Raw genomic sequence first — 25166 nt, forward strand, 5'->3', positions numbered from 1 at the left:
TCTTTCCAAGGATTGGAGATTCGTGCAAAACCATCCAAAGGACTTGATTCTTGGAGAAGTTTCGAAAGGGGTAACCACTCGCTCGTCTCATAGAAATTTTTGTGAAAATCAAGCTTTTGTTTCTCAAATTGAGCCTAAAAACTTTCCGGAAGCTCAAGATGATGAAAATTGGATTTTGGCCATGCAAGATGAGTTAAATCAATTTGAAAGGAATAAAGTTTGGGCATTAGTACCTAAGCCTCTTGATCACACTATTATAGGTACTAAATGGGTTTTTCGTAACAAGCTAGATGAATCCGGAAATATTGTTAGGAATAAAGCTAGACTTGTTGCTCAAGGTTATAATCAAGAAGAAGGTATTGATTTTGAAGAAACTTTTGCACCGGTAGCTAGATTAGAGGCTATTCGCATATTACTTGCCTTTGCATCTTTCAAAAATTTCAAGCTTTATCAAATGGATGTGAAAAGTGCATTTTTGAATTTATTCATTAATGAAGAAGTTTATGTCAAACAACCTCCCGGCTTTGAAGATCATGTATACCCCGATCATGTTTTTAAACTCTCAAAAGCTTTATATGGTTTGAAGCAAGCACCACGTGCATGGTATGATAGACTTAGTTCATTCTTGCTTGACAATGGCTTTACTCGTGGAAAAATTGATACTACTCTTTTCATTAAAGCCAAAGGTAAAGATATGCTCATTATTCAAATATATGTTGATGATATTGTCTTTGGTGCCACTAATGATAATATGTGCAAAGAGTTTGCTAAGTGTATGCAAGGTGAATTTGAAATGAGTATGATGGGGGAGCTTAACTTCTTCCTCGGACTTCAAATCAAGCAAACTAATGAGGGGATCCTAATCAACCAAGCCAAGTATGCGAAAGAACTTATTAAGAAGTTTGGCATGGAAGGATCAAAGCCAACGAGCACACCAATGAGCACATCAACTAAGCTAGACAAAGATGAGAATGGTAAGGCCGTCAATGAAAAGATGTATCGAGGTATGATCGGCTCATTACTTTATCTCACTGCAAGTAGACCGGATATAATGTTTAGTGTTTGCATGTGTGCTAGATTTCAATCATGTCCTAAAGAATCGCATTTAAAAGCTATTAAACGTATCTTTAAATATGTTGGCGGTTCTCATGACTTAGGATTGTTTTATCCACGTGGAGTTGCATTTGATTTAATTGGTTATTCGGATGCGGATTTTGGAGGTTTCAAAGTTGATCGTAAAAGTACAAGTGGGACTTGCCAATTTCTAGGGCACTCTCTAGTGTCTTGGCATAGCAAGAAACAAAATTCCGTAGCTCTATCTACCGCCGAGGCGGAATATGTAGCGGCCGGAAGTTGTTGTGCCCAAATATTGTGGATCAAACAACAAATGGAGGATTTCAATTTGCAATATGATCATATTCCTATTAAATGTGATAATACTAGTGCAATTAGCTTAACCAAGAATCCAATTCAACATTCTCGAACAAAACATATTGAGATTAGACATCATTTTATAAGAGATCATGTTCAAAAAGGGGATATTGAACTTAACTTTATTAGTACCGACAAGCAATTGGCGGACATTTTCACAAAACCCCTTGGTGAAGAACAATTTTGTTTCATTCGACGAGAACTCGGCATGTCTAATCATTTATGAAAAAGTTGTGTTCTTGATGTCAAAAGTTTTTTTTTGGATTCAATGTTGAGTTGATTGAATTCGTAAATATCATACTTGATGGAGAGTACAAATGATCTTGATAAAGAAATCACCCTCCAAACATTTTATCATATGTTTCATTTTCCTGTGTTTGGTATGAAGAAAATCAGTTTTATGGTCTTTAATGTTACTCCTCTTAAACGATTTCTGGACTTAACCTGCATTTGTCAGTCGGATGTCCAAGCGGATGTCCAACCGGACAACCGTGAGGTTGAGACTTATTCAAGCTTTTGCGTTGCTAACTCTGATTTATTAAGTCTGTTACACTTAGTTTGTATGAACTTCATGGCTTAGTGCTTAAATTGTCTCTTATATACTTCGTCGATATGAATTTCTTGTCTCTAAGCTTGCAGGGATAATCATTCTCGGTAATACCCCTCGCATTCTTTAAAAAGCTCTCTTTTAGGGGGAGCATGTATTAAGGGGACACAACAATAAACACCCGAACACAATTTTCTTCCCCTATTCTTGTCCTAATCGGCGCCGCATCCCCTATCCTCAATCTCAAATTTCAAACAATTCGGCCGCATCCCCTATTCTTATCTCTTTCGGCGCCGCATCTCTACCGCCACCCCTATCCTATCTCTATCTCTTCATCTATCTCTCTTTCGGCGCAGCATTTCAAACAATTCGGCAATCTCATACTCTATAAATTCAACAACACAATCTCTATCTCTTCATCTATCTATCTCTCCTTCTCTCTCGGCCTAAATCTCTCCAAATCTCTATCCTTCCAAATCGAGCAATGGCAAACTTACCGCAAGGGTTACCATTTGAGTTTTACGAAAGAGATGCCGAACGAGCAAAGTTCAGGTTGTTTATCCAAACCATTTGGATGCAACTCTTTATCTTCATTCTGCTGTGTGCGTTACTTACCATGAGAATACCACCATGGTTCGGATGGAATGTAAATGTGGATACTCTGTGGTATTGGATTGACATTATAGCTGCCGTTGTAGCAGCCATTATTCGAGAATACGAAAATCAAGGACGCCAAGCTCTCAATGAACGAAGATAGAGTGCTACAGGGCAAGAGCGGCATGGTGCTGGAACCATGGCCCTATTGTTTTTCTCTTTTTAGTTTTTTTTATGATGTCACAGGGGGAGAAAAAGCCAAGTTTTAATTGATCTATCTTGCCATTTTGGGCAAATTTAAAAAATTGCTTGCTATGATCTGATGATTATTGCTATTACTCGTTGATCATAGATAACTGCTTTGGTGCATGTATTAAGGGGGAGATTGGCATAACTCCTACTTGAATAAAAACTATCATTTTGTGTCATCATCAAAAAGGGGGAGATTGTTGAAAAATGTATGCATTATAATTTGTGAAAATTTATATGCATCTCTATTAATTATTTTGATGATTAATTCAATGATATTTTTATTCGGCAAATACAAAATTATCGAAAAGTCGATTCCCGAATTAAATATTTTCGTGACCTTGAAATATAGCATAAAGTCTCTTGGATTCATGATTTATATTTACAAAGACTTTATTGAGCTCAATACATGCTTTAACGGTTTATTTAGATGAAATTGTGAGCCACAGGTTGACGAACCGGCTGTCTGAACAGAAAGCTGTGACAACCGGACGACCACCCGGATGACCACTCTATCAAACGGCTAGTTTCCAACGGCTAGTTTCAAACGACTAGTTTCCAACGGCTAGTTTCCAACGGCTAGTTCCAACGGCTAGTTTCCAACGGCTAGGAAGCATATGGATGGCTATATAAGGCATCAAGAACTCATTAATGAGCATATACACAAGCTACAACATTCCATATTATTGCAAGAGCAAATTCTCAAAAGATCAAAGCCAAAAATTCTCATTGTTCTTCCACTTTCATATTATTCTTGAGAGAAAATTTGTACAAGTCGTGAGCGATAATTTTCATACCTTCTTCACATACTTGTATTTCCTAAGTGAGTGTTTGAGTCAAACACTTGAAAGCTTAGAAGACCAAATTCAGGTTGGAATTTGGGTGTTATTGTTTTTGAGAAGTTTTCGGAGAAAATTCTTGCGGTTGTGCTAGCTCCTCGGGAAAGCTAGAGGCATTCGGTTCTTGTAAGCACCCGCAAGACTTACAAGTTGTAATCTTTTAAAGATTAGTCTAACCTTCAAGTAATTGCTTGAGGAAAAGTGGAGTAGGGCCGGACCGTGGACAAATCCGGACCGAACCACTATAAACGGGTTCTATCTCTCTATCTCTCTATTTTGATTGCATACTTATTGTTTGCATATATTGTTAGAGATAAATTTTTATTGGTAATTATTACTAGCAATCCTATTCACCCCCCTCTAGGTTGCATAATTTGGGTAACAAATTGTAACATATGAATTTTTTTGTCGCATCAGTCACACTAATATATGAAATTTTGTGTATATATGATTCGCTGATAAAGCTATTAGAGTTTAAAAAAAATATATATTTTGAACACCCTGTTAAAAATTTCTAGAGCCACGGACCCTAAAATTTTTGGGCTGCAACTGATCAAAAAATAGCTCCTTTCAGTAGAATTGAACCTCCTTTTTTCTTGTATCCCAAGACCAAAACTTATTCCATAAAATTTCGTATTTATGACTCTAACCGACCAAGAAATTTATTCATATCATGGGGCTACACAGTATACAGCGGTATAGGGTCGTAGACTGTAGAGTAAAGAGACCTACTATCGATAAATTATACCTGAAACAAAAACAAAAAAAAACATGTATCTACTGAAACAAAAAAAACCATGTAGATACATGGTCAATTACAAAACTGAAAGCAAGGAAGCCCGATTCTTATGGTTGCCAATGCGATCATCTGAGTCTTTCCTGCTGATTAAGGGAAGTATGGGACTCTTCGATACGTCGGGTGAGCAAAGAAATACCATATTGGGAGGCACTTGAGGCAGCATAGTACGAAGTCACAGTCAGTTGTGTAAACGTTGGAAGTGCGTAACCTTAATACAAAATTTAAGCACATAAATCAGATATGAAAATCCAGTGAAAGAAAAACAAAAACAGATAGGAAATCATGCAGTGTTGAGATTGAAACTTATCCTCATCACACAACAGATTCAACCAAAATTTCGATTATCACACAACAGATTCAACCAAAATTTAGATATGGCAATATAAGAACAGAGGCTCAAGCAGACAAACACTAGCCTCTCAAGGTATGTCTATTCTTAAATTTAGCTGCGTTGCATTATGCAAAAAAGTATTGAGAAATCACCAAGGCAACAAGAGTATATCAAGCTCAAAGACCTAATCAACCACCTTATCTCCTTTGAGAAAAAAAACATTTTGGGCGCCATTAAAATGCAGTCCTTAAACCTAACTCATACATGAAATACATGTGACACTGAAATACATGTCACCGGTGCCCTTAAATTGAAGTATAATAATTCTCCACTACAAACTAGTCAAGCTGTATGGGGCGGCTACAAGACACCTTAGTTCATATTGTAAGTACGAAAAACCAGGAACAAGAAAATCAAATTAACCAACAGATACAGCTCTAGACTTTCCAAAGGGACACCAAAAAAAATCTGGGCCACTAATAAATTAGTGGTGAACATCCCTAAATGGTTTTTGGATCAAATAATGCTTTATACACAAGATACAACAACACCATGATACTTTTAAGAAAAACAGGATCCTTGCATACCTCCAAATGCAGCACTTGCAGCAGAGAACATTAGCAATGGAGGTACCTGCGCAGAAAAAGTAACAAATGATAAAGAAAAGACAATGTCGTAAGAGATATAAGGAAGATGCACATGAGAAGAGCTAAACAAGTAAACTGACTTGTTTTTAATAATTAAGCCATATATAGAAGCTTGAAGAGTGCATTTCAACGTCCAGAATCATAAACAATTAGAGCAGCATATAAGTACAAAGGCCTACCCCAACAAGGAAAGGAAGCCACTTTGGTCCTTTTACATGTTTCTGAATGTATGGTATTCCTGAAATCAAATATTAATTAGATAAGTAATACGTAGAGACATTAGAACATTAATAATAAACAAAGAAAGTAATTTGATCATACCTGTATTGAAACCATGAATCGCACTGAGCAAACCGCCAATTCCAGAGCCAGCCTATTAACATGATAGGTATAAGACTAGCATACAAGCGAATAAAATAATAGTGGAAGTCTCCAACGAGATAGGTATGGCTTTATAATGTGTTCACAAATCATCTCTGCTTAACCATTCAAAGTTTCACTTTTAATCAACAAGAAAATGGGCCAGAGGCAAGGAATATCTCCAGTGGATTCTAGCTGAACTTCTTTCAAAATATCAGTTAAAGGTCCATAAGGAAGTTGAAGAAACTACACAACAGAGTGATATGACAACAGACAACCAGTGCATGTGTGTTGCCTTATGCACTATTATCAATATATTTCACACGTTCCGTTCATCAGGAGCACTTCTCCACTGTACAAACATATTTGGTACCTGATAATTACAATTCTCTGGCCCGAACAAACTAACCAAGTAGATCAACAAGACAGTAGCACTAAAGTTGGAGAAATCAAGCATTCCGTGAGAAGCCCCTTTTAGGATTCCTCAATCTAGGAACAACAGTAGTTAATTTCCAAATGGCTGAGGACTAGTAAAGCACACCAATACAGGATCTGTTCAGTACTCCACAAGATGGAAGAAAAATAAAATGGCAAGTCATAAGAGTGTCCGCTTTGCATGTACAGGTGTTTTTAGTAAATGGACTAGCACAATGCCACAATCCAGTAAAACAGTGTACGAAAAGCTGCACACCCAGACTTGTCATCATACACCTTCCTATTTTTGTTACTTTCAAGCCACGAGTCATTGCAAAGATACCAAGTCACAATTCGCCTTCCTAAGGACTGTTGCAGTAACAAACACCTTTCAGCTTCACAGGTCAAAATCACAACAAATGCAGAAGCCACAACTATCAAAGTCAAATGTCAGAATTATTTTTTTGGAATAGTTTCTTTTATTAAGGACCTAATCCAAAGAATCGAGGGGATGGCCTTGAAATTCAAAACCAATCAAAAGAAGATCACCAATCCTATCTATACATAGGGTTGTACCAAACAAACAAAAACCAGGAAACAAACAAAGCAATACACGAACCTAGGTCCAGAAACAATAATTTCCTTCTACATACCAAGAAAGCCTAGCTAAGTCTGTGGGAGCACATACAAAGAGATCCCCCAATCCAGGCACAACCTCAGATTATATGTAGACAGAGGAAACTTTCTCCAAGAGAAGACACAGGCCTGCCCTTCTCCCCAATCCTCCTCACCAAAGCGGCAGAATCCATGCCAATTATCCGAAAAATTCTACCATTTGTTTGATTGTTTCCCCCAAAAACAAAATACATTGTAGCTGCAAGGCTCAGTTTGTAAACAGACTTCCTCATAGACTCCCCTGTGAACTTGGATACCAAAGCTAATCACAGAAGCTAAGTCCCTTGAATAACACCTAAAAACCACATTTTTCCTTTACACATATTCTGCAAACATACAGCCATAGAAAAGGTGGTCATGGGATTCCACAGCCCCATGGGACAAAACACAACTGCTGTAATTTGTAATTCCCCACAAAACCAGTCTATCCCTGGTAGCAAGTCTGTGAAGAATGACCACCCATACCGGTTTATTCAAACCACCATAGGATAGGAGCTTGTTAGATCATGACTGAATTATCCTCACCAATCTCTCCTTAAAGAACAATACAGTTGGAATGTATTGGGGACCGTGCGCAGGGGTTTTAAAGCCCCCAAACGAACAAGCTCAAATTACCACAATGTCATGTGCCAAACATGTGACAAAAGAGTGTAGAAACTTCCACCAAAAAACCAGCCGACACATTAGCCTTTGGGCCAAACACTATTGGGCCAATTTTTATGGGCAAAACCCCAACAAGAATCTCCTCCGCACTATGGGAAAATCTAAAGTTGTGTGATGTTTGGAAATTGCCTGTTAGTTGTATAGTGCAGTAGTTTGGGCTGTAAGCTGTACAGGCTTTGTTTCCTATTCCGGTAATTCAACAAACAAATGAATTCATATGCGAATTAAGCCCTAAATTCATATGCATAAAACTAAAAGAAAAAAGTTGCAAAATTTAAATTTTTTGAGAAGCAGAAAACTTACAACAGATGTAGCGTCATGTAGAACCGAAGTGATGGCCCAATCGCCGTTTTCCTGATTCAACGTGACAAAAAAGAAGGGAAATTCACGGTCAGCATTCGTAAGAACATCTCAGACAAGTAATTAGCATAAAAGCATAAAATTATGCCTCTATATAAAAAGTACAGAGAGAGGGAGAGTACGGCGTTAGGGTTTAAGAGAGAGAGACAACGAGGGCATCGAGGGGAGCCTAAGCCAGGGTTCATGGTTGGATCATGGTAGAGGTTGCCCGACCTCAGCTTCTGTTCGTACACCTCCCTCGTCCCCATCTCCGTTTCCTCTCTCTCTCTCTCTCTCTCTCTCTGTGACTCGGAAGCGTAACTGGATCTTACCACGTGCGGGCCTTAAAAAAGTTGGAGCTGAGGCCCAGTGGACTGCAAACTCGTGGCCCAATACCCACAATCATTTCGCCCCGACCCAAAAGTCTAATTTTCGCTCTTCTCTTTTTATCATCCATATCCCTCTTCCTCGTTTTCAAAAATGCTAAGTGCACAATCATCTAAACACAATACCAAATAAAATCTATAATATACACGCGGATTTCACACACATTTAAACACGAGACCCACATATATGTGAGGAATTGTGTTTGGATGGTCGTGCACCATAGCATCTTTGCTTCATTTTTTATTCATACAAATTTACCACATTATTCTTTAATGTCTAAAAAGAGTGAGCTGGTGGAGGGTTAATATGGTAAAGAAACAAGAATAAAAAATAAAAATAAGGAGTACACGCTGGTGGTAGAACGAAGTGCAAAAATAACTATCCCTCATTTGTTTATTGAAATATTAAATCGATATTTACAATTGTATTTTCAATGTGAGAAATGTGTGCAATGGTTTAATTTTTCTTCTAACATTTGAAAAACTTAATTAGCCGTTGTTTGTTAAAGAGTAAAAATGATATGCTTTTCAAAAACATGACAACTCATATGACTATCATATCATATCTATTACATGGTCGAGCAAATGAACGATCAACGTACATGACCTTCAAAGTTGGCCGAATCCAATTACTTTTGTGGTGATATGTGTAATTAGAAAGAAGGCAATTACTCCCTTTTATATCAAGGTAGCTAAATATGAATCGACCTTTGTCGTCATTAGGGTTGTAAACAAACCGAGTAGCTTACAAGTTCGTTTCGGCTCAGCTCATTTAGTAAATGAATCGAACTCGAGTTTTCAGTTCATTAAGGCTCGAGTCGAGCTCGTGTTGATATTTTTGACTCGTTTAGTAAACGAGTCGAGTTCGAGCTCAACAAAGCCCAGCTCAGCTCGTTTTTTTAATTACTTTTTTGTTTTCGTTTTTTCCATTCGTTAATTTTAATCTATACTATACTACCTAGGAGACTTGGGTGGGGGGACTTACGGGAATCAAACTCTATCCATATATATGAGAGTATGTAAGGAAGACCAACTGCACTTTACTTTATTTGTGGCTCGACTCGTTTACACTGGTCATCATAAAACAAACTTCAAATATTTTGACCAAGACATTAATTAAAGGCTTAAAACCAATAATGCCGAAGACTAAGTTCCACCGTACCCCAGATTACACGAAAAAGAAGACTTCAAGGAAGGAAGTGGGTAGTTAAGAAAAAGGAAAGAAGTGGGTAGTTAAGAAATTACTAGTAGTTACGAGACAACTTCCATGATTATTGATTATTCGAGACTGGCTGATGCATCATCACATATTAGCTTAACTACTCCAATTGCATTCTTCAAATCCTTTTACAAGTCAATATTATCCAAATAAGGGATAGTTATTTTTGCACTTCCTAAGGGGGAGGTGTCCACAAATATCTGCTTATTGCGACTACGTGTTCTGGATCAACCGTTACCATAACTTGGGTTCATCGCAAAGAAAGTATTTCAGTACAATTCCCTCATGCGGCAAACATATGCGTAAAGTATCAAAAACTACATTATCAGAGACTGTCATAAACTTCTTACCCGGGAATTCTTCGAAAAGAAAACGATTCACCGCGCGAGCAAGATTAAATAGCGGCATATCAAGATGAGAAGGGGGGTGAATCAGTGTCGTAGAGATTGAATTTTAGGGTTTTTTGTCTTATCCCATTCTTGTTGGGGACGGCAGCTTTTGCAAATTGCAGCTTAAAGTTTGGGTATAGATTTCTAGGGCTTTTCACAGCAGCGGAGAATTCTTTCTTTGCACGGTTCCCACTTCCCAGTCTCGTGTGTTTTTTGTGTGCGTGTTGGCGGGTGGGGAGGAGGGGAATCTGGGTCTGTGGCCGTCGGATAGGTCTCATCTAGTTAATAGAAAGATTCACATGGGATCCCTGTCTTATTCTAAGCCTTGTATGAAAAATTGACCCCTGTCCCATCTAGTTTAGCAGCTATACATTAGATGATGTCATGGTGACGGCCCATCCTCACGGATGGTAGGTATGGCTCGAACCGGACATTCCATTGAAGGGTAAGGAGCCCCTATGGTCACGCCCAAGGGGCCTGGCTCATAATTCAAGCCTATTTTTTTGTAAACAGGCCTAAAGCCAAAGCCCCTTAACAACCCCTTTGGGCGTGACCATAGGGGCTCCCTACCTATCAATGAAATGTTCGGTACCGTTCGTGAGGATGGGCCGTCACCCCGGCACCACCTAATGTATAGCTGTTGAACTAGATGAGACAAGGGTCAATTTTTCATACAATGCTTAGGTCTCATGTGAATCTTTCTGTTAACTAGATGAGACCTATCCGACGGCCACAGATCCAAATTTCCCTCCTCCCCACCCGCCAACACACACACAAAAAACACACGAGATTGGGCAGTGGATGCTTACTGCCACAACCTCGCCTTCAAATATAAGGTTGAGAAAACCCCAAGTATAGGGCTAGATCGTAGGTAGCATAATAAACCGGTAAGATCGGGATCGTACCACTGGAAATTCAGAAATAGCTTAATCGGATTGTAGGTTTTTTTATGGTGGATTTCGGCGTTTAAGACGGCCAACTTGGTTTTATTTTAAACGGTGGAAAACTAAGACAAAAGACTAGGAAAGTGTTTTACTCCTATGAACTTAAAAGAGGTAAGTCTAGGGATCATCTAATCTTTGACAAAGGCCATTACCGGTTCTCAATTATAACTTAACCGAGAGTCACGATCGCGTGCTCACGCCCGGAAGATTTAGCTTTAACGACTATGTTTATCACAAGATGTAATTAAACGGAATTAAATCAACCTATTTGTGCTAATGTATCTAACACGTAGGAGGCCACAAGCTCTCAATATGTCGCTTGCCAAGACTGCTTGACTAAACGACATATCAAGGAGTTAACACCCCTCGCTTAGACCAAAATGGCTAAGTTAATGAAATTTCGAAAATCATGATTTTAAGCCCGAAAGTTTGAGAACAAAATAACCACCTAAGTCATTGGAAAAGAGTACCCTGAGACTTAGCCAAACGACTACTCATATATAACTAAAGCACAAAAGAAAGCATAAAAACGAGACATTATTTTTAACCGAATGAATTGAAAACAAACTTGATATTATAAAGGATCTAGTCCGTACAAACAACTTTAATAAACGAGAAAATAATGAACGATAAAGACTTACTTGAGTTCTAAGGAAATTACACTTGAAAAAGCTTAAAGAGCTTTAATGGAGGAAACACTAAAGTTAATAATGTGCTAGGTACAAATGAGAGAGATGAAGCCCCTATTTATACAAAATGGGTTACTCTCTCATCAAATATCTAAAAACCATCTTAATAAAGGCAACTATTCCAAAAGTGGAAAGTCCAAAAAGCAACAAATATCTGGCCGAAAGCTCATGGTATCGATACGGATTAAGAAAAGTATCGATACCACGCTGCTAAGTGAAAAATGGCATTTTTTCCGTAGTGCTCCCGTATCGATACGGAATAAGGCTGTATCGATACAATATAATCTGTCTTCCCACCAAGCTAATGCGCATCGATATGGATTAAGGTTGTATCGATACGCGTTACTTATCTCCAGGTCTTCAGGCCAACCTCCAAGGCTTGGCAACCGACGGCTCAACGACTTGTCCGACGCTGCACGCCTTCGATCTTGGGCCATTCTGGCAGAAGTTCCACCGAGCGTGGATACTTGACTCACAAGGGGGGTTGACTTGCAATCAAAATACGCCTTTTAAGGACGTTTTACTTGAAACACTAAACAAACTACCTTACAAGTAAAATCATATAAAAACGACAATACTACGACAACAACAACAACAACAACAACATAAACATAACCCATCTAGTTTCTAATCATTGGGGGGATGGGCGAGAGATGATTGGAGACAGACCTAACATTTGGCAATATATGCACAAAATGGCTGCTCTCAGAATACCACTAAAATAGTGGCCCCCCTAAACCTCCAAAAACCGAGGAGCTACAAGAACGTTTTGTTGTAAAACCATGCCCCAAATCAAAGCCAAATGGCATCAGAGAGGGCAGGCCTAGAGAAATAAAATGCCACAGGCTAAGGAACTTTTAGCACCACGATCTTACAATCTTAGGTGCTAATCAGTGGGAACCGTGCAAAGAAATAATGCAAAGAAATAATTATCCGCTGCTGTGAAAAGCCCTAGAAATCTATACCCAACTTTAAGCTGCAATCTGTAAAAGCTTCCGTCCCCTACAAGAAAGGGACATGGCAGAAAACCCTAAAAATCAATCTCTACGACACTGATTCACCACCCTTCTCATCTTGATATGTCGCTATCTGATCTTGCTCGCATAGGGAATCATTTTCTTTTTGAAGAATTCCCAAGTAAGAAGTTTATGACAGTCTCTGATAATGTAGTTTCTGATACTTAACGCGTATGTTTGCCGCATGAGGGAACAGTACTGAAAGACTTTCTTTGTGATGAACGAGTTATGGTTACGGTTGATCCAAGACACATAGTCGCAATAAGCAGACATTTGTGGACACCTCCCCCTTTGGAAGTGCAAAAATAACTATCCCTTATTTGGTTTGACTTACGTAACAAAACAAACCTTATGTACCAAAGTTTTTCAAATTACTTCCTCAAGTATTGAAATTGATAACAACCGAATCCTCCTAGGCTCCTCCTATTCATGAAGTTCAAAAGTGAGCTCATGAGCTCAACCAGGATTCAAATCCCAAGCACCTTTAACACAGCCCTGCGTAAAAAAAAATTCAAGAGTTGAAATGGTAATCAAGACTTGAGATTCACGGATTAATTTACTCCTTATTTCTTCTCATATTTGAAATCTCTTAAATATTATCAACTCTTGTGCACCAATTCATACAGAATTTTGCAATGACTTTAGCAAGCACCCAGCTAGCTGGTAGACAGTGGGATAAAAAAAATGTTTTAGAGCGGAGTTTATACGTTGGAGACTTGGAGGACTCACGTATTATGCGTGGGATTTTTTCCCAATCTAGACGCATAAAAGTATTAATTTTTAAAAGAAGGAAAAGAAAATACAACCACTTCGATGAGACTACGTCATCTGATTGATCAAATTTTGGCAACAACATTATCAAATGATTAAAGTAATATTGTCGAACCGATATGAGACATGCCATTGCCTTTTTCCTTCAGTCATAGAAGACAGATTGAGACACGCCAGGACAATTATTAAAATTGACAGTATCAATGTCATAGACTCATACCCCAAATTAAAGTTAGTCTGGTTGGTTGGTAGGTTTGTTTCTCGTATAATTGACCAGGCTTCGATTTTACGAGTCAGACCATAAGAAAATAATTTCTTGTATTTTCCACTTACGGTGTGGCTGGTCTGCCTTTGATCAGATTAGGAAGAATACTATCTTTTTCAAAGACAGCAGGTATTGCCCTATTACTTATGTTTAGTGATCTCTTATTTTGCTTTTGAAAAAACTTCAAAATGACACCTGAATTTTCAATTCAATGTCACCGAAGCACTTAGACTTCATTTTATTTCAATTAAATACAAGAACTTACAAAATCTCCAAAATGAAGCACCTGCCGTTAGCCTCCATCCATTCCGTCAACAAAATTGCTGATGTGGCACACATCACTCATTAACTGGCCCCATTTTACATGTTAGAAAGTAAAAGACATGCACACAATCAAAACCCCACCCTTTTACTGCGCTAGATCCATTGTCGCTTCCACTTCTTGAACCCTCCTAATTTCCTTTGCTTTCCCATCAACTGAATCCACAATTTCTCCCAAAATTCGGTTCGATTTCTTCAACAATCCTTGATTCTAAACGTTGGGATGGAACGCGATTTGCCTCTACTTCGACCACCGAAATTGCTCCTAAGAAACCGCATCAGTGGCAATGGGAACTTTTCCGACTGGTTTAGTGAAAGGGACTAGATTGGAGGTTTGTGGGGTTTGGAAATTTTTTTTTTTTTTTGATCCATGGAATTTTGATTGTGCGCACAATTAAAAAGTGAAGAAAAGTGAAGTAGGGTAGTGTTGGGTTTTGATTGTGTGCATTTCATTTGCTTCCTAACATGTGAAATGGGCCCACTTAACGGGTGAAGTGTGCCACATCAGCAATTTTGTGGATGGAATGGATGAAGGCTAACGGCAAGTGCCTCATTTTGGAAATTTTGTAAGTCCAGGTATTTAATTGAAATAAAAGGAAGTTTAGGTGTTTCTGTGACATTACAATGAAAGTTCAGATGCCATTTTAAAATTTTCCCTTCGCTTTTCATCAAAAAGTTAGTAATTATGGGAGCATTTTTATGGAGTCATTGGTGGGAGAGCTATTGAAGTTTGAACATTTTCTTTGTTTTATAACCGGATGCATATATCTATTTAGACTAATTTGTGCTCACCTCAACCACTTTATGGGCTCTGAAATTAACGACCATATAAACTCTCTAGTGGCCTTAAGGTTTGAAATGTTTGATCTCCGTGAAATTCGAACATGCGACCTTATAAAGGACAAACACTTAGGGGGTGTTTGGCAGCCTACTTTTTGACTTTTCATTTTCAATTTTTTGGTTTTTTGACTTTTTGAATTATGGTCAGAATGTATTTTGAATCTAGTAAAGTGTTTGGATGATAAGTGCAGAATGCATTTTGCAACATGAGTAGTGTTTGGGAGATATGTAATAAAAATAAATTATGAATTGAATTTTTACCATGTTACCCCTAGAACTATTACGGCTCATTTACCAGTTAACCTAACAAATTGGCAAACACCCACCTTTTTTTATTTTATTTTGGAAACCAACACCCACCAATTTGTATTCTGATGATGAGAAAATGGAGAGATCCTCTGCCTCCCACTTTTCAACTCTTGCCTTCTGCTTCCTTTCTTCCATCACCATACAAACACACACTCCGCCCACCACCCCCCCCCCCCCCCCCCCCCTCCCCCCTCGCTCTCTCTCTCTCTCTCTCTCTGACGTTAACCCACAACAATAGAGGCAAAACTGTTCCTGGGATACCAATACCCACAGGCTTCAAGTCTTCAAAACCCAGTTGCCTTTTTCCACACCAAATTAGACCGAATTACAGCTTTGGATTCCTCCATACGAATTTGCCAAATCATGGTGTGCAATCGGTTCAAGCCTCTCTGCAATTTCCTCTACAATTTGCCAACAAAAAGAATTATGGTGAGGACGTGAAGAGGTGAAGGAGAATGGGAAGATTTTTCAATCTGTTCAAGCCTCTGCACTTCTCTCTCTCTCTCTCTTCGTTATTGTGGCGGAAGATGAGGGGTTTTTGGGTATTATCGAAGAATGGAGAGGGTATATTGGTCTTTCTGTGTGGTGGCTGATTGAGAATGGGAAACGGAAAATGGGAAAAGCTCCTAATCCCCTCTTTTTCACTTCTCTTCTCTATCTTTCAAAACAGAGAACTCATTCTCTTGGAATGAATTTTATGATTCTCAGCCAAACACCCTGAATTGGAAAATGGGAAACGAAAAATGGGAAAATGAGCCTCCCAAACACCCCCTTATTATTTTCTTCTTCCTGCTTGACCAAACCCATGCTCACTCAACCAAACCCCTTAGAGCTAGTTTAACGTTTTCTTAAAGTGAAGGATGATCTGTTTTAGTAAATGACGTGTAATGTTAATGTTTGCAAATTCAACCATTCAAACAGACAACCTACAACTAGAATCGTAGCCGAGTTGGTAGGCACCATATGCACCATATGCCCCATGCACAAAATTAATGGTCAAATCTCACTAACAACTTACGCTTGCATATAAAAAATAAAACCATACGTACAACCTCACAACCTCATCTAATGTGGGTTGAGAGGTATAGGTGGTGATGCTCTGTTCATCGGCATAACCGCGTCGATTGACATCATTGACTCCGAGGTCAGTCTCCGCTTAGGAGTAGTTCTTACAAACTTCTAAATGGAGAATAAATTAAAATAGATTCGGACCATTAACATTTCTTTTCTTTAATGGCATCTTAGCTCCCTGGTTTTCACCATGGATGGGACTAGGGGTTTAATGATGGCGACCGTCACAACAAGAATTTTAGAAAATACAACTATTATATGTTAAAAAAAATTTATGCCCAACTTATATAGTCTCGCCACCATTAAATTTTTTTAATATACATTTTGCCACTGCTAGAAAAAAATTTTGGTTCCGTCCTTGGTTTTCACCTATTCCATTTACCACACGCATGTTTACGTCGATGTGAGATATAAGCCTTTTGGTGCCTACAAACATGGGTATCTTTACCATAGTGGTTAAAAGCAAGAGACTTAGAGCTTTGCTCTCTACTAAGGTTTTGGATTCGAGAACCCTTAGGTGCTATCAACTCCATTTGAGCCAATTCATAGAGAGCTTTGCTTTGACTTATTTGAAACCCGCAAACAACAAATGAATGGTAGGATTAGTCTCTCAGAATTAATTGAAATGGACGTAAACTGGCCCGAACACCTAAGTTATCAGAAAAATCTTAAGCTAAAGATCAAGATCGAGCTTCAGAATGCTGTTGAGAACCCAATGAAAGCATATGCAAGTTAGTTTTCTTTTTTTTTTTAAAAGCATATGCAAGCAAACTGTCAAATGATCACGAAATTTTGCATTCATTGGTAGAATTAGAAATATATAAATAAGTGGATACCGTTACACCAAACCCATTTGCCATTGGTGGTGGCTGGGGACCAGTTACAGATGAAACTGACTGTTTCTTTTTCTTGTATAGCTTTACAAAAACTTCACCATCAAGACTCTCAACTAACCCACCCAAATTGCACAGAATTTACATGATACGGGTAGTCTTGGCAAAAAACCAATGAAGTGAGAAACTACACTAGCTGGGAAATTTGGAAGCAAAAACAAGCAAGTGGTCAATAATGGATGACATCGACATTTTGATTTTGCAGGCATTGCGCAACCGTATCAGCGGCATCACCAATATTGGTGAATTTAAACCACACGGTCTTGGCAGTGGCAGTGCCAATTAACCCTCGCTACCAGAAAAGCTCATCCCCTCCCACTACCGGCTGCTCGCACCGCTGACAACACATTGTTCTGGCCATCCACCTCCAAAAACAATAAATTGCGGTGATATAGGAGGAAAAAAGGCGGTGAGTATAATTTCTTGTAAATGTACGTATTTATAAATCACTGAAGGACGATGAAGGCGAACGATGATGATATTGTGTGTACTTAAAGTCTAAGTACTCAGGTAAAATAGGAAAAGAATCAAAACGACTGGAGCAATTAGCAGGCAATTAGTAGTAAGAATTCTAAAGAAGATATGTGACAACGATCTGACCGGTAAAATGTTAGACACATGCGAAATCACTAGTACAATTAAATGCTAAGAGAATTATTATGTATCATCATAGTATTTCATCAACTTACTTTTACCTTGTACGTGGCTCCACGTATGGCATGGTGGTTTTTTGTTTTTTTATTAGATTGGTACGAGATAAAACTAAATAGGCAGAGTTTGTGGGTATTTCCTTTATTTCGGTCAAACGGAAATTCTGAGTTTGCGGGTATTTCACCCCATTAACTAGCATCAAGCCATCATCTAGGACTAGGAGATGCCTTCATGTACATTTTGGTGCAGAATTAAAGATAAGTAATGTATTATTACAATCGAATTCGCTAATGTATCCGCGCAAAAGTTTGCTTCCTTAATCAAAGTTACGGGCTTTGTGTACACATATGGTATTATTTGAGTGAACATAATATTAAAAATTCACTCCAATCCTCATTTTGAACTGAATTAGACAGTCTAAAATTCAACAACTCATTTTAATAATTACTGGCCAAAAAATTGTTGACACCGTCTTTTGATGATGAGATACTATTGACAAATCCAAACCTTTGCTTACAGAAATGGGCGGTCGAGATGCGACCTATCCAATTCATTTGAAAATGAGGACCGGAGATGATTCCATCTCCGATTATTAGAAAGAAATATATGGGGAAACTTAAGCTTACATGCGCCAAATACTAAACTCTCTTTTCCAAATAGTTAAATACAAAACAAACCACTGGTAGCTTATCCAAAACAACAAGCCACTGGTTTGATCATATAAATACAGTGCGAATTAAAAACTCAGAAGAAAACATCAATATCATAGATCTAATTTTTTTAAAAAGATAAAAAGAGAAAAGAGAAAAGGAACAGAGGCCGGTGTCATATGACACGTACTGTCAATAATGGAAAACATAGACATTGTATTCCACAGTAGCATCCCCAGTAGTGAGATTAAACCAAATTGTCTTGGCGTGTGCGTACCCACGCGCGAACCGGAAAAGCCCGCTGCCGCCGACCACCGGCAACTCTCTCACGGAGGAAAACACCGTGTTCCGCCCCAGCACACTCAATGTACTCCCATTATACTTCCCATCGGTGAAAGCGAAATTCATGACCATCAACAGCCCCACCTGCTCAAGAGCAGCGGAGGCGTAAATCCCCTGCGCCCGTCCCACTTGTTTGGACCCGAGTTCCGGCGCCAGGGTCAGCGGGTCGTCGATCATGACCACGGCCCCGAACCCGGTCGGGGAGGATTTGGTCATGGCGGCGGCGGCGACTCGGACCGCGGTGGGGTTCTTGCCTGAGACGATGTCGTGGAAGTAGAAGTGGAGGTGGCTGAGTTTCTCCTTTTTGAGGCCGAGTTGTTTTTGGGAGAGGTGTCTTGAGAAGGATTGAGAGTTGATTCCATTGGTGAGGAGAAAGAGGAAGAAGAATATGGTGGAGATGAGAGAGAGAGGATTTGGGGTACTGGGTTTGGCCATTGCTGCGAGGGATGGTTGGTGGGGATTTTGGTGTTGTTGGGCGGTCTATTAATAAAATGTCTTTAGTTCGTGTTGCTTTATATATAAGAATAATTAAGAACATCAATAGCGTTGTTGTATTGGACCATGTGATGTGGAGTCATCAACTTGAAAAAGGGAAATGGGAAAGAAAATAAATGAATAACGGAGATGCTGCTCATTGTTAACAGTACCAAGTACACTTCTAGACGTGTCTAGTGGTGCAAACAATGGACTATAAAAAGTTGAGTCTTCGAGCTCGGCTAATTTCCCAAAGTACTAAGGCTTGATGATCTCACGCACGTTGAGCCCATACTCGAGTTTGGGCTCGAGCTCAATTCGAGTACTAAAATGAGTCACTATAAGCATGAGCCAGTACCTACCACACTAATTTTGACACTCCATCTCAGCCTTTAAAAGTAAGAGCTAAGATTAAAACTTAACACACCTTCTCTCTCTTCCCACTAACGTCAAAACTCTCTCTCTTCAGGTTTAAAAAAATAACGTTGTTCTCTCCAACCCTCACCTCTGGACTCTCTCTCCCTCACGCCTCTTCTTCTTCGTCGAGCCACACCGTCGCCTTTGTCTGATGAGGGCTTACTTCTCTGTACTTATTTTTTCTTGAAAAGATCATGATAATATATAAACTTCAAGGATAGGTTACATCTTTAACAATCAAATCTACCAAATCAAGCGGAATACAACCTGTATGAGCTAGGAACAATTTTTTTACGGAGACAGTAAGCAGCCAAACCATTCGCTACACTATTCTTCTCTCTATTGCACCAAATAAAAGACCATTTCCTAGCCCAGGATTTAATATCTTCCACAATAGCACTAAATTTTCCCAGGACATGGTGACTTGTCATCTTTAAAACAGTTCAAAATGACCTCAAGGTAGTTCATCTCCACAGCAGTACTACATGCGATTCGAAGGGCCCAGGCTTCGATAATGGACGCAGAGGCTGTTGACACACGACCCACACGCCAAACAAGAGCAAATCCACCACAATCTCTCGCGATAACGCCAAGGACAACCAAGCTGTGGGAGGATTTAAAAGCTCCATCACAATTAAATTTAATCACATAAGGGGGAGGGGGAGACCAATTGGAATGCCTAGAAGTTTTAGGGAAGCTCTCCTTAGGCCCTTTGAAAAGCTCAGAGAGATAATGTTAGATCTTAATACTTCTCCATACTTAGATCTAACATATATTCTGTTTTATCCTATGGTGATTGCTAAATCAAACATGGGGCTGATCCCCAAATCTTACTTTAGTGGTTACTCCTAATCTTGGGACACAACGCTCGTAAAATCTCGACAAACAAGATTTCTTGGTAGTAATTAGAATTGAACATTTCAATTGAGAGAAAAGAAAGACCAAGCTTCCTTGAAAAATTGACGAAGTGATCATGTTAATGGAATTATGGTTGTTTTGCTGATGCTGGGCATAGAAAGAAGAAAATCAATAGTAATGGATCATGTACTGCAAACGAAACAATTCACAAATTCATCCATCTCATGAATCCAACGGGTCTATCCTTCGGGGAATAACATCTCGGTTTGCCTTTGTCCGATTGCTGCGATGCAAGAGTCATGGATTTTTTTTAACCAAGAGAGAGAGTTTTTTGACGTCAATGGAAAGAGAGAGAAGGTGTGTTAAGTTTTAATCTCAGCCCTTAGTTTCGAAGGCTGAGATGAAATATCAAAATTTGTGTGATAGAAACTGGCCCGCTATAAGTGAGTCTAGTTCATTCATATCTATAGGTTAAGCTTATCTACGTTGAGCTACACTCGGGACTGGCCCCAAGGTAAGCCCCGCAAGCCCGTCGGCTTGAGCAACCCCTCGGACTAGGCAACCCAAAAAAAAAAAAATTCCATGTAAATATAAAAACCTCTAAAAAAAAAACCCTCTAAAAAAACCCCCCAAATCTTAATCTCATAGTTCCCGATCAAATTTTGATGATCTGAGCCGCTCAATATGTTCAGAACGTGATTTTAAAGGTGCTAGCGAGAAATTGACAGAAAAAATAACTGGGAGGGGCTTGATTTGAACAGTTTTTTATTGAACTGTTCAATAAAGTTCAATAAAAAACTGTTTTGATGAAGCCCTTCGTGGTCATTTTTTTGCTGATTTCTCGCGAGTATCCTTAAAATCACGTTCTGATTACATTGAGTGACTCGGATTATCAAAATTTGATCGAAAACTTGGGAGGATTTTTTTAGAAGTTTTTTTAAAGATCCTTAAAACCGCCTCGTGTATGTATATGTACATATATATATATATATATATATATATACACAGTCGGGTTCCGGTGAGGGATCCTGCATTTTTTTAAAATGCGGGACTCCCCTTTCCAATTGAATTTCGATGATCCGAGCCGCTCAAAGTGATCAGAACGTGATTTTAAGGGTCCCCGTGAGAAATCAGCAAAAAAAATGACCGGGAAGGGCTTCATCCGAGCAGTTTTCATTGAACGGTTCAAAAAAAACTGCTCGGATGAAGCCCTTCCCGGTCATTTTTTTCGCTGATTTCTCTCGGGAACCCTTAAAATCATGTTCTGCACACATTGAACGGTTCGAATTTTCAAAATTTGATCGGGAAATAAAAATTTCGCATTTTAACAAAGTGAGGAATCCCTCACTTGATAATTTGTGTATATATATATATATATGTATATGTGTGTATTTGGACGCAAACACAACATGAAGGATGGTGTTGGTTTGTTGGTCTATAGAGCATTTTTAAGTTCCCTCGTACTCGTGTGCCCAGGTTATATTTCCGCGTCAAACATTAAGGTTATATTTTTCAGTCTCTTTTAAATTCTCCCTCTCTCTCTCTCTCTCTCTCTCTCTTTTCATTGGCTGCTGTTCCTTTTAAATCTCTATCTTCTTTTCTCTCTCTCTCTCCTCTTTTCATTGGCTGCTAGTCCTTTTAAATCTATCTCTTCTTCTAGTCGACTGCAATGCACCTACTTTTCTCTCTCTCTCTCTTCTTCTTTTTTTTCCAGAGGGAAAAGGGCATTTGTTGTTGATGTCTATTTTTTTATGTTGGGAGATACCTCTTCTACATCAACAATTAGGGTATATCCCACTCATTAAAATAAATATTTATTTTTCAAATTAAAGGTGATGTAAAACGGAAAATAAATACGAAGTACTTAAAAAATAAGAATCTTAATAGAACGTGGCAAACTCCTCCAAAAAGAAAAAAACAACTACTCTCATTCGCATACTCACATATATAGTGATGTATGCAAATATGAAAAATATACATGCATATATATATGTATATAATGTAGACACAGAACTCACGAATTTAAAAAAAAAAAAAAAAAAACTTCAATGAAAAAATTAACCATTTCTTAAGTCAGGTTTGTATTTTTTCAAGTTGTTCCATAATATTTCTTTTTTCAATTTATCATAAAATATAGAACAATAATCAAAATAAAAAATGAAAGATAAAATAAATAGAAACCCATCAATTTTTTTTTGAATCGAATCATGCTAAATCATAAAGGACAATAACCCGAATTTCGTTTTAATTTAAATTTTTTGATAGAATTCAAGCTAAAAGCACATTGTGACCTTGATTTTTTGCCTTGTATTTTCTTAATTTTTTATGACTTAATAATAAGAGGACAACCAAGCTTGAAATCGGGCTTGGACAATCCAAACGTCGGGGCCGACATTGGCTACGCTTAACTCGAGTTCGACTTATTTACTAAAGAAACCCTGGTAGAGTGGATGACGCTTACCAACTTGTTAGGTGGCCGGACAAACAATAAATTTGCACCCTACAAAGTACACAAACTATGGGGGGGTTTTGTTTTATGACATGTGATAACAGAAGCTTCATATGGGGAGTACAAGAAAAGGGTACTCGTCACTCATCACAGTGTCGTAGTGGCTTTGTCGACCTCCCATCTCCATGTCTGAGAATTTGCTGTTGTTTGTGTTGAAAAGATGGAAACGTACGTGGTGGCCGGTGTTTAGGTTAGGCGGTGAACGTCATGAATTAATGATGAGATGAACTAGTAGTACTTAATTTTTTTCCTCTTGATGAAAACAAGAGGTCGAAATGTTATACTCTTTGAAATATAATAGTACTAATTGATTATGAGTAAGTGCTTTCATATATTAATCCAGTAATTAACAGGAATAAAGTCAAGCAATCAAGAGTGGAGGATGATGGAACTTTGTGTTACATAGTGGGACAAAGAGTTCCACTTTACACACCTAAAGTAATATGCCCACCTACCTAGTTTTTTTTTATAACTCAGGTGTCCGGGTTAGCTTTTTTGCGTACTTCGACTAATTTTGAGAGACTAATCCCACACCACCCACTTGCGGGAGTCCCAATTAAAAAAGTCAGAACGTAACAATGCTTTGTATAAACTCACCCCAAAAGAATTGATGATATCTAAAAAGTTTCGAACTTGAAACCTTAAATCTCAAACAAATTCTTTCGTTTCAAATTAAAAACACCCTTCATTAAAGGTTGGATTTCCTTGAGAATATTAGGACTGCAAATGAGGCAAGTCAAGTTTAGCTGTGAATTGTTTAAAGAAAAAGTTTATATATTAGTAATGTGTGAGTTTCATTTACCATCATCATGGAACCCAATACTCTTCCCTCCCTCATCGGAAAATGTATAGTCTTGCTGTTTTTACGACTAGTCAGAAATTCAACTTAACCAACAAGAGTTTTCAAAGTACTACTAGACAACAGAGGAGGACTGGAGGAGGAATGTGTAACAAAAGAGTGTAGTCAAGATTGCAGCAACAGAAAAAGACATTGATGATTTTCCAATAATGAAGGTGACCTACCCATGCCTGCTTTCTTGGGAGAACTTTGGTTGCTTTATGGCCGTTGGATCTTCGAATTAGAACCTGATTGTTGCCACCTGGAACTTGGTAGTAGGTTAAAAGAATATGATCAACCCATTTAAAAGTCTTGAAAAGCGAACGTGTAGTATGGGGATTTGAAAGTTGTTACCAAAAAGCTGGAATAAAGGGGGCACTAGAAGGTCCCCATGGTGGAAAAAAAGGGAAGTTTATTGACGTTTCTTTTTCCGAAATTAAAATGGGACATAAACACCTTTTGAGATGCATTCAAGTGGGGTTTTGGAAACACGAAGTGATGGGTTAAACATTGAAAAGACGCTAGAGGGGTTAAAATACCCCAAAGATGTAGTCAATTATTCAGTAGGAGATTTCCATATTTATCTTTCCAATCCATCATATATGTATTGTTCATTTGCTTTAGGAAGACGCTAGAGGATTAAATACCCCAGAGACGTTATACTTTACTGTGTTTCTTCACGGACCAAAACTCCAATTTCATTCACGTAACGTAACCATATGCTTTCTCATCAAAGACGACAAAGTTTTGTAGAACTTCTTCCGGGACTGATTGGGCAATATCTCATCATGTGCATGTGCAACTATTAAATCGTGGCAATATTTTAAAATTAGACCCCCCAAGACCTACACAAATTGTGCTTATATGGCAAGGATTCCCCAATCTCCATGAACTAAGAAATTGGGACCGGCTAGACATTATTTCAATTTTGCATGTAATACATACATACAAACATAGACACACATTATGAGAGAGAAGCTAATTTACAACTATCTTTTTTTTGGCATTAACCAGAACCGAACTCTGACTTATAGGGTTTGTTCCAGAAAACTTTCCTTATGGAACAACTATTAACTAAACACCGGAAAATAAAAACGAAACTTTTATTTTTGCAAAATCATTTCACATAGAAAAAAATTAACCTCGAAAAATATTTTACTTTGAAACAAACGGAGCCTCAGTTTCTTTATACATGCACCTTTTTTTTGGTAAGTAATTTCATTTTACCAAAAGCAAGGAAGCTACAAAAACTACCGGCATCCCCCTGAACAAACAAAACAAGAAGCAAAAACCACCTATACAGGAGCTCTATCAACAATTGCTAATCCTGAATATTTTCAAATCAAGTAACCAATGATCACAAAGTTTCCTATTGCTAGCAGAGAAGTTTGACAGAGGACAAAGAGCTAAGTCTAGCTCAGATATC

At 38.4% G+C, this 25166-nt stretch overlaps 2 protein-coding genes across 3 annotated transcripts; both read right to left on the bottom strand.

The window, feature by feature from the left end:
- Positions 1-4296: 4296 nt before the first annotated feature.
- Positions 4297-8216, bottom strand: LOC131318841 (uncharacterized). 2 transcript variants are annotated; one of them, XR_009197825.1, is made up of 7 exons: positions 8032-8215; positions 7853-7903; positions 5759-5810; positions 5617-5675; positions 5378-5423; positions 4442-4667; positions 4297-4408 (listed from the first exon to the last, which is right to left on the bottom strand). XR_009197825.1 is itself a non-coding variant. In XM_058348845.1 (6 exons), exons 1-6 carry the CDS (start codon positions 8155-8157, stop codon positions 4525-4527), a joined length of 477 nt encoding a protein of 158 aa, XP_058204828.1. In that variant the 5' UTR covers positions 8158-8216; the 3' UTR covers positions 4297-4524. The 2 variants fall into 2 exon arrangements, 1 of the variants encoding a protein (XP_058204828.1); XM_058348845.1 differs by having other exon boundaries at positions 4297-4667; positions 8032-8216.
- Positions 8217-18279: 10063 nt separating this feature from the next.
- Positions 18280-19189, bottom strand: LOC131318842 (dirigent protein 22-like). The gene has a single exon (XM_058348846.1). The coding sequence runs from the start codon at positions 19077-19079 to the stop codon at positions 18495-18497; it is 585 nt and encodes a 194-aa protein (XP_058204829.1). The 5' UTR covers positions 19080-19189; the 3' UTR covers positions 18280-18494.
- Between the last annotated feature and the right edge of the window lie 5977 nt (positions 19190-25166).

Source organism: Rhododendron vialii, chromosome 3a, assembly GCF_030253575.1.
Source record: "Rhododendron vialii isolate Sample 1 chromosome 3a, ASM3025357v1".
NCBI classification, from domain to species: Eukaryota; Viridiplantae; Streptophyta; class Magnoliopsida; order Ericales; family Ericaceae; genus Rhododendron; species Rhododendron vialii.

Excerpts from the sequence above, each read along its gene's own strand:
- LOC131318841 (XM_058348845.1), bottom strand. The coding sequence starts at position 8,157 with ATGGGGACGAGGGAGGTGTACGAACAGAAGCTGAGGTCGGGCAACCTC. Across the intron at positions 5,811-7,852 it reads TACATGACGCTACATCTGTT|GCTGGCTCTGGAATTGGCGG; the intron begins GTAAGTTTTCTG and ends TCATGTTAATAG. Across the intron at positions 4,668-5,377 it reads TGCAAGTGCTGCATTTGGAG|GTTACGCACTTCCAACGTTT; the intron begins GTATGCAAGGAT and ends TTTTGTATTAAG.
- LOC131318842 (XM_058348846.1), bottom strand. The coding sequence starts at position 19,079 with ATGGCCAAACCCAGTACCCCAAATCCTCTCTCTCTCATCTCCACCATA.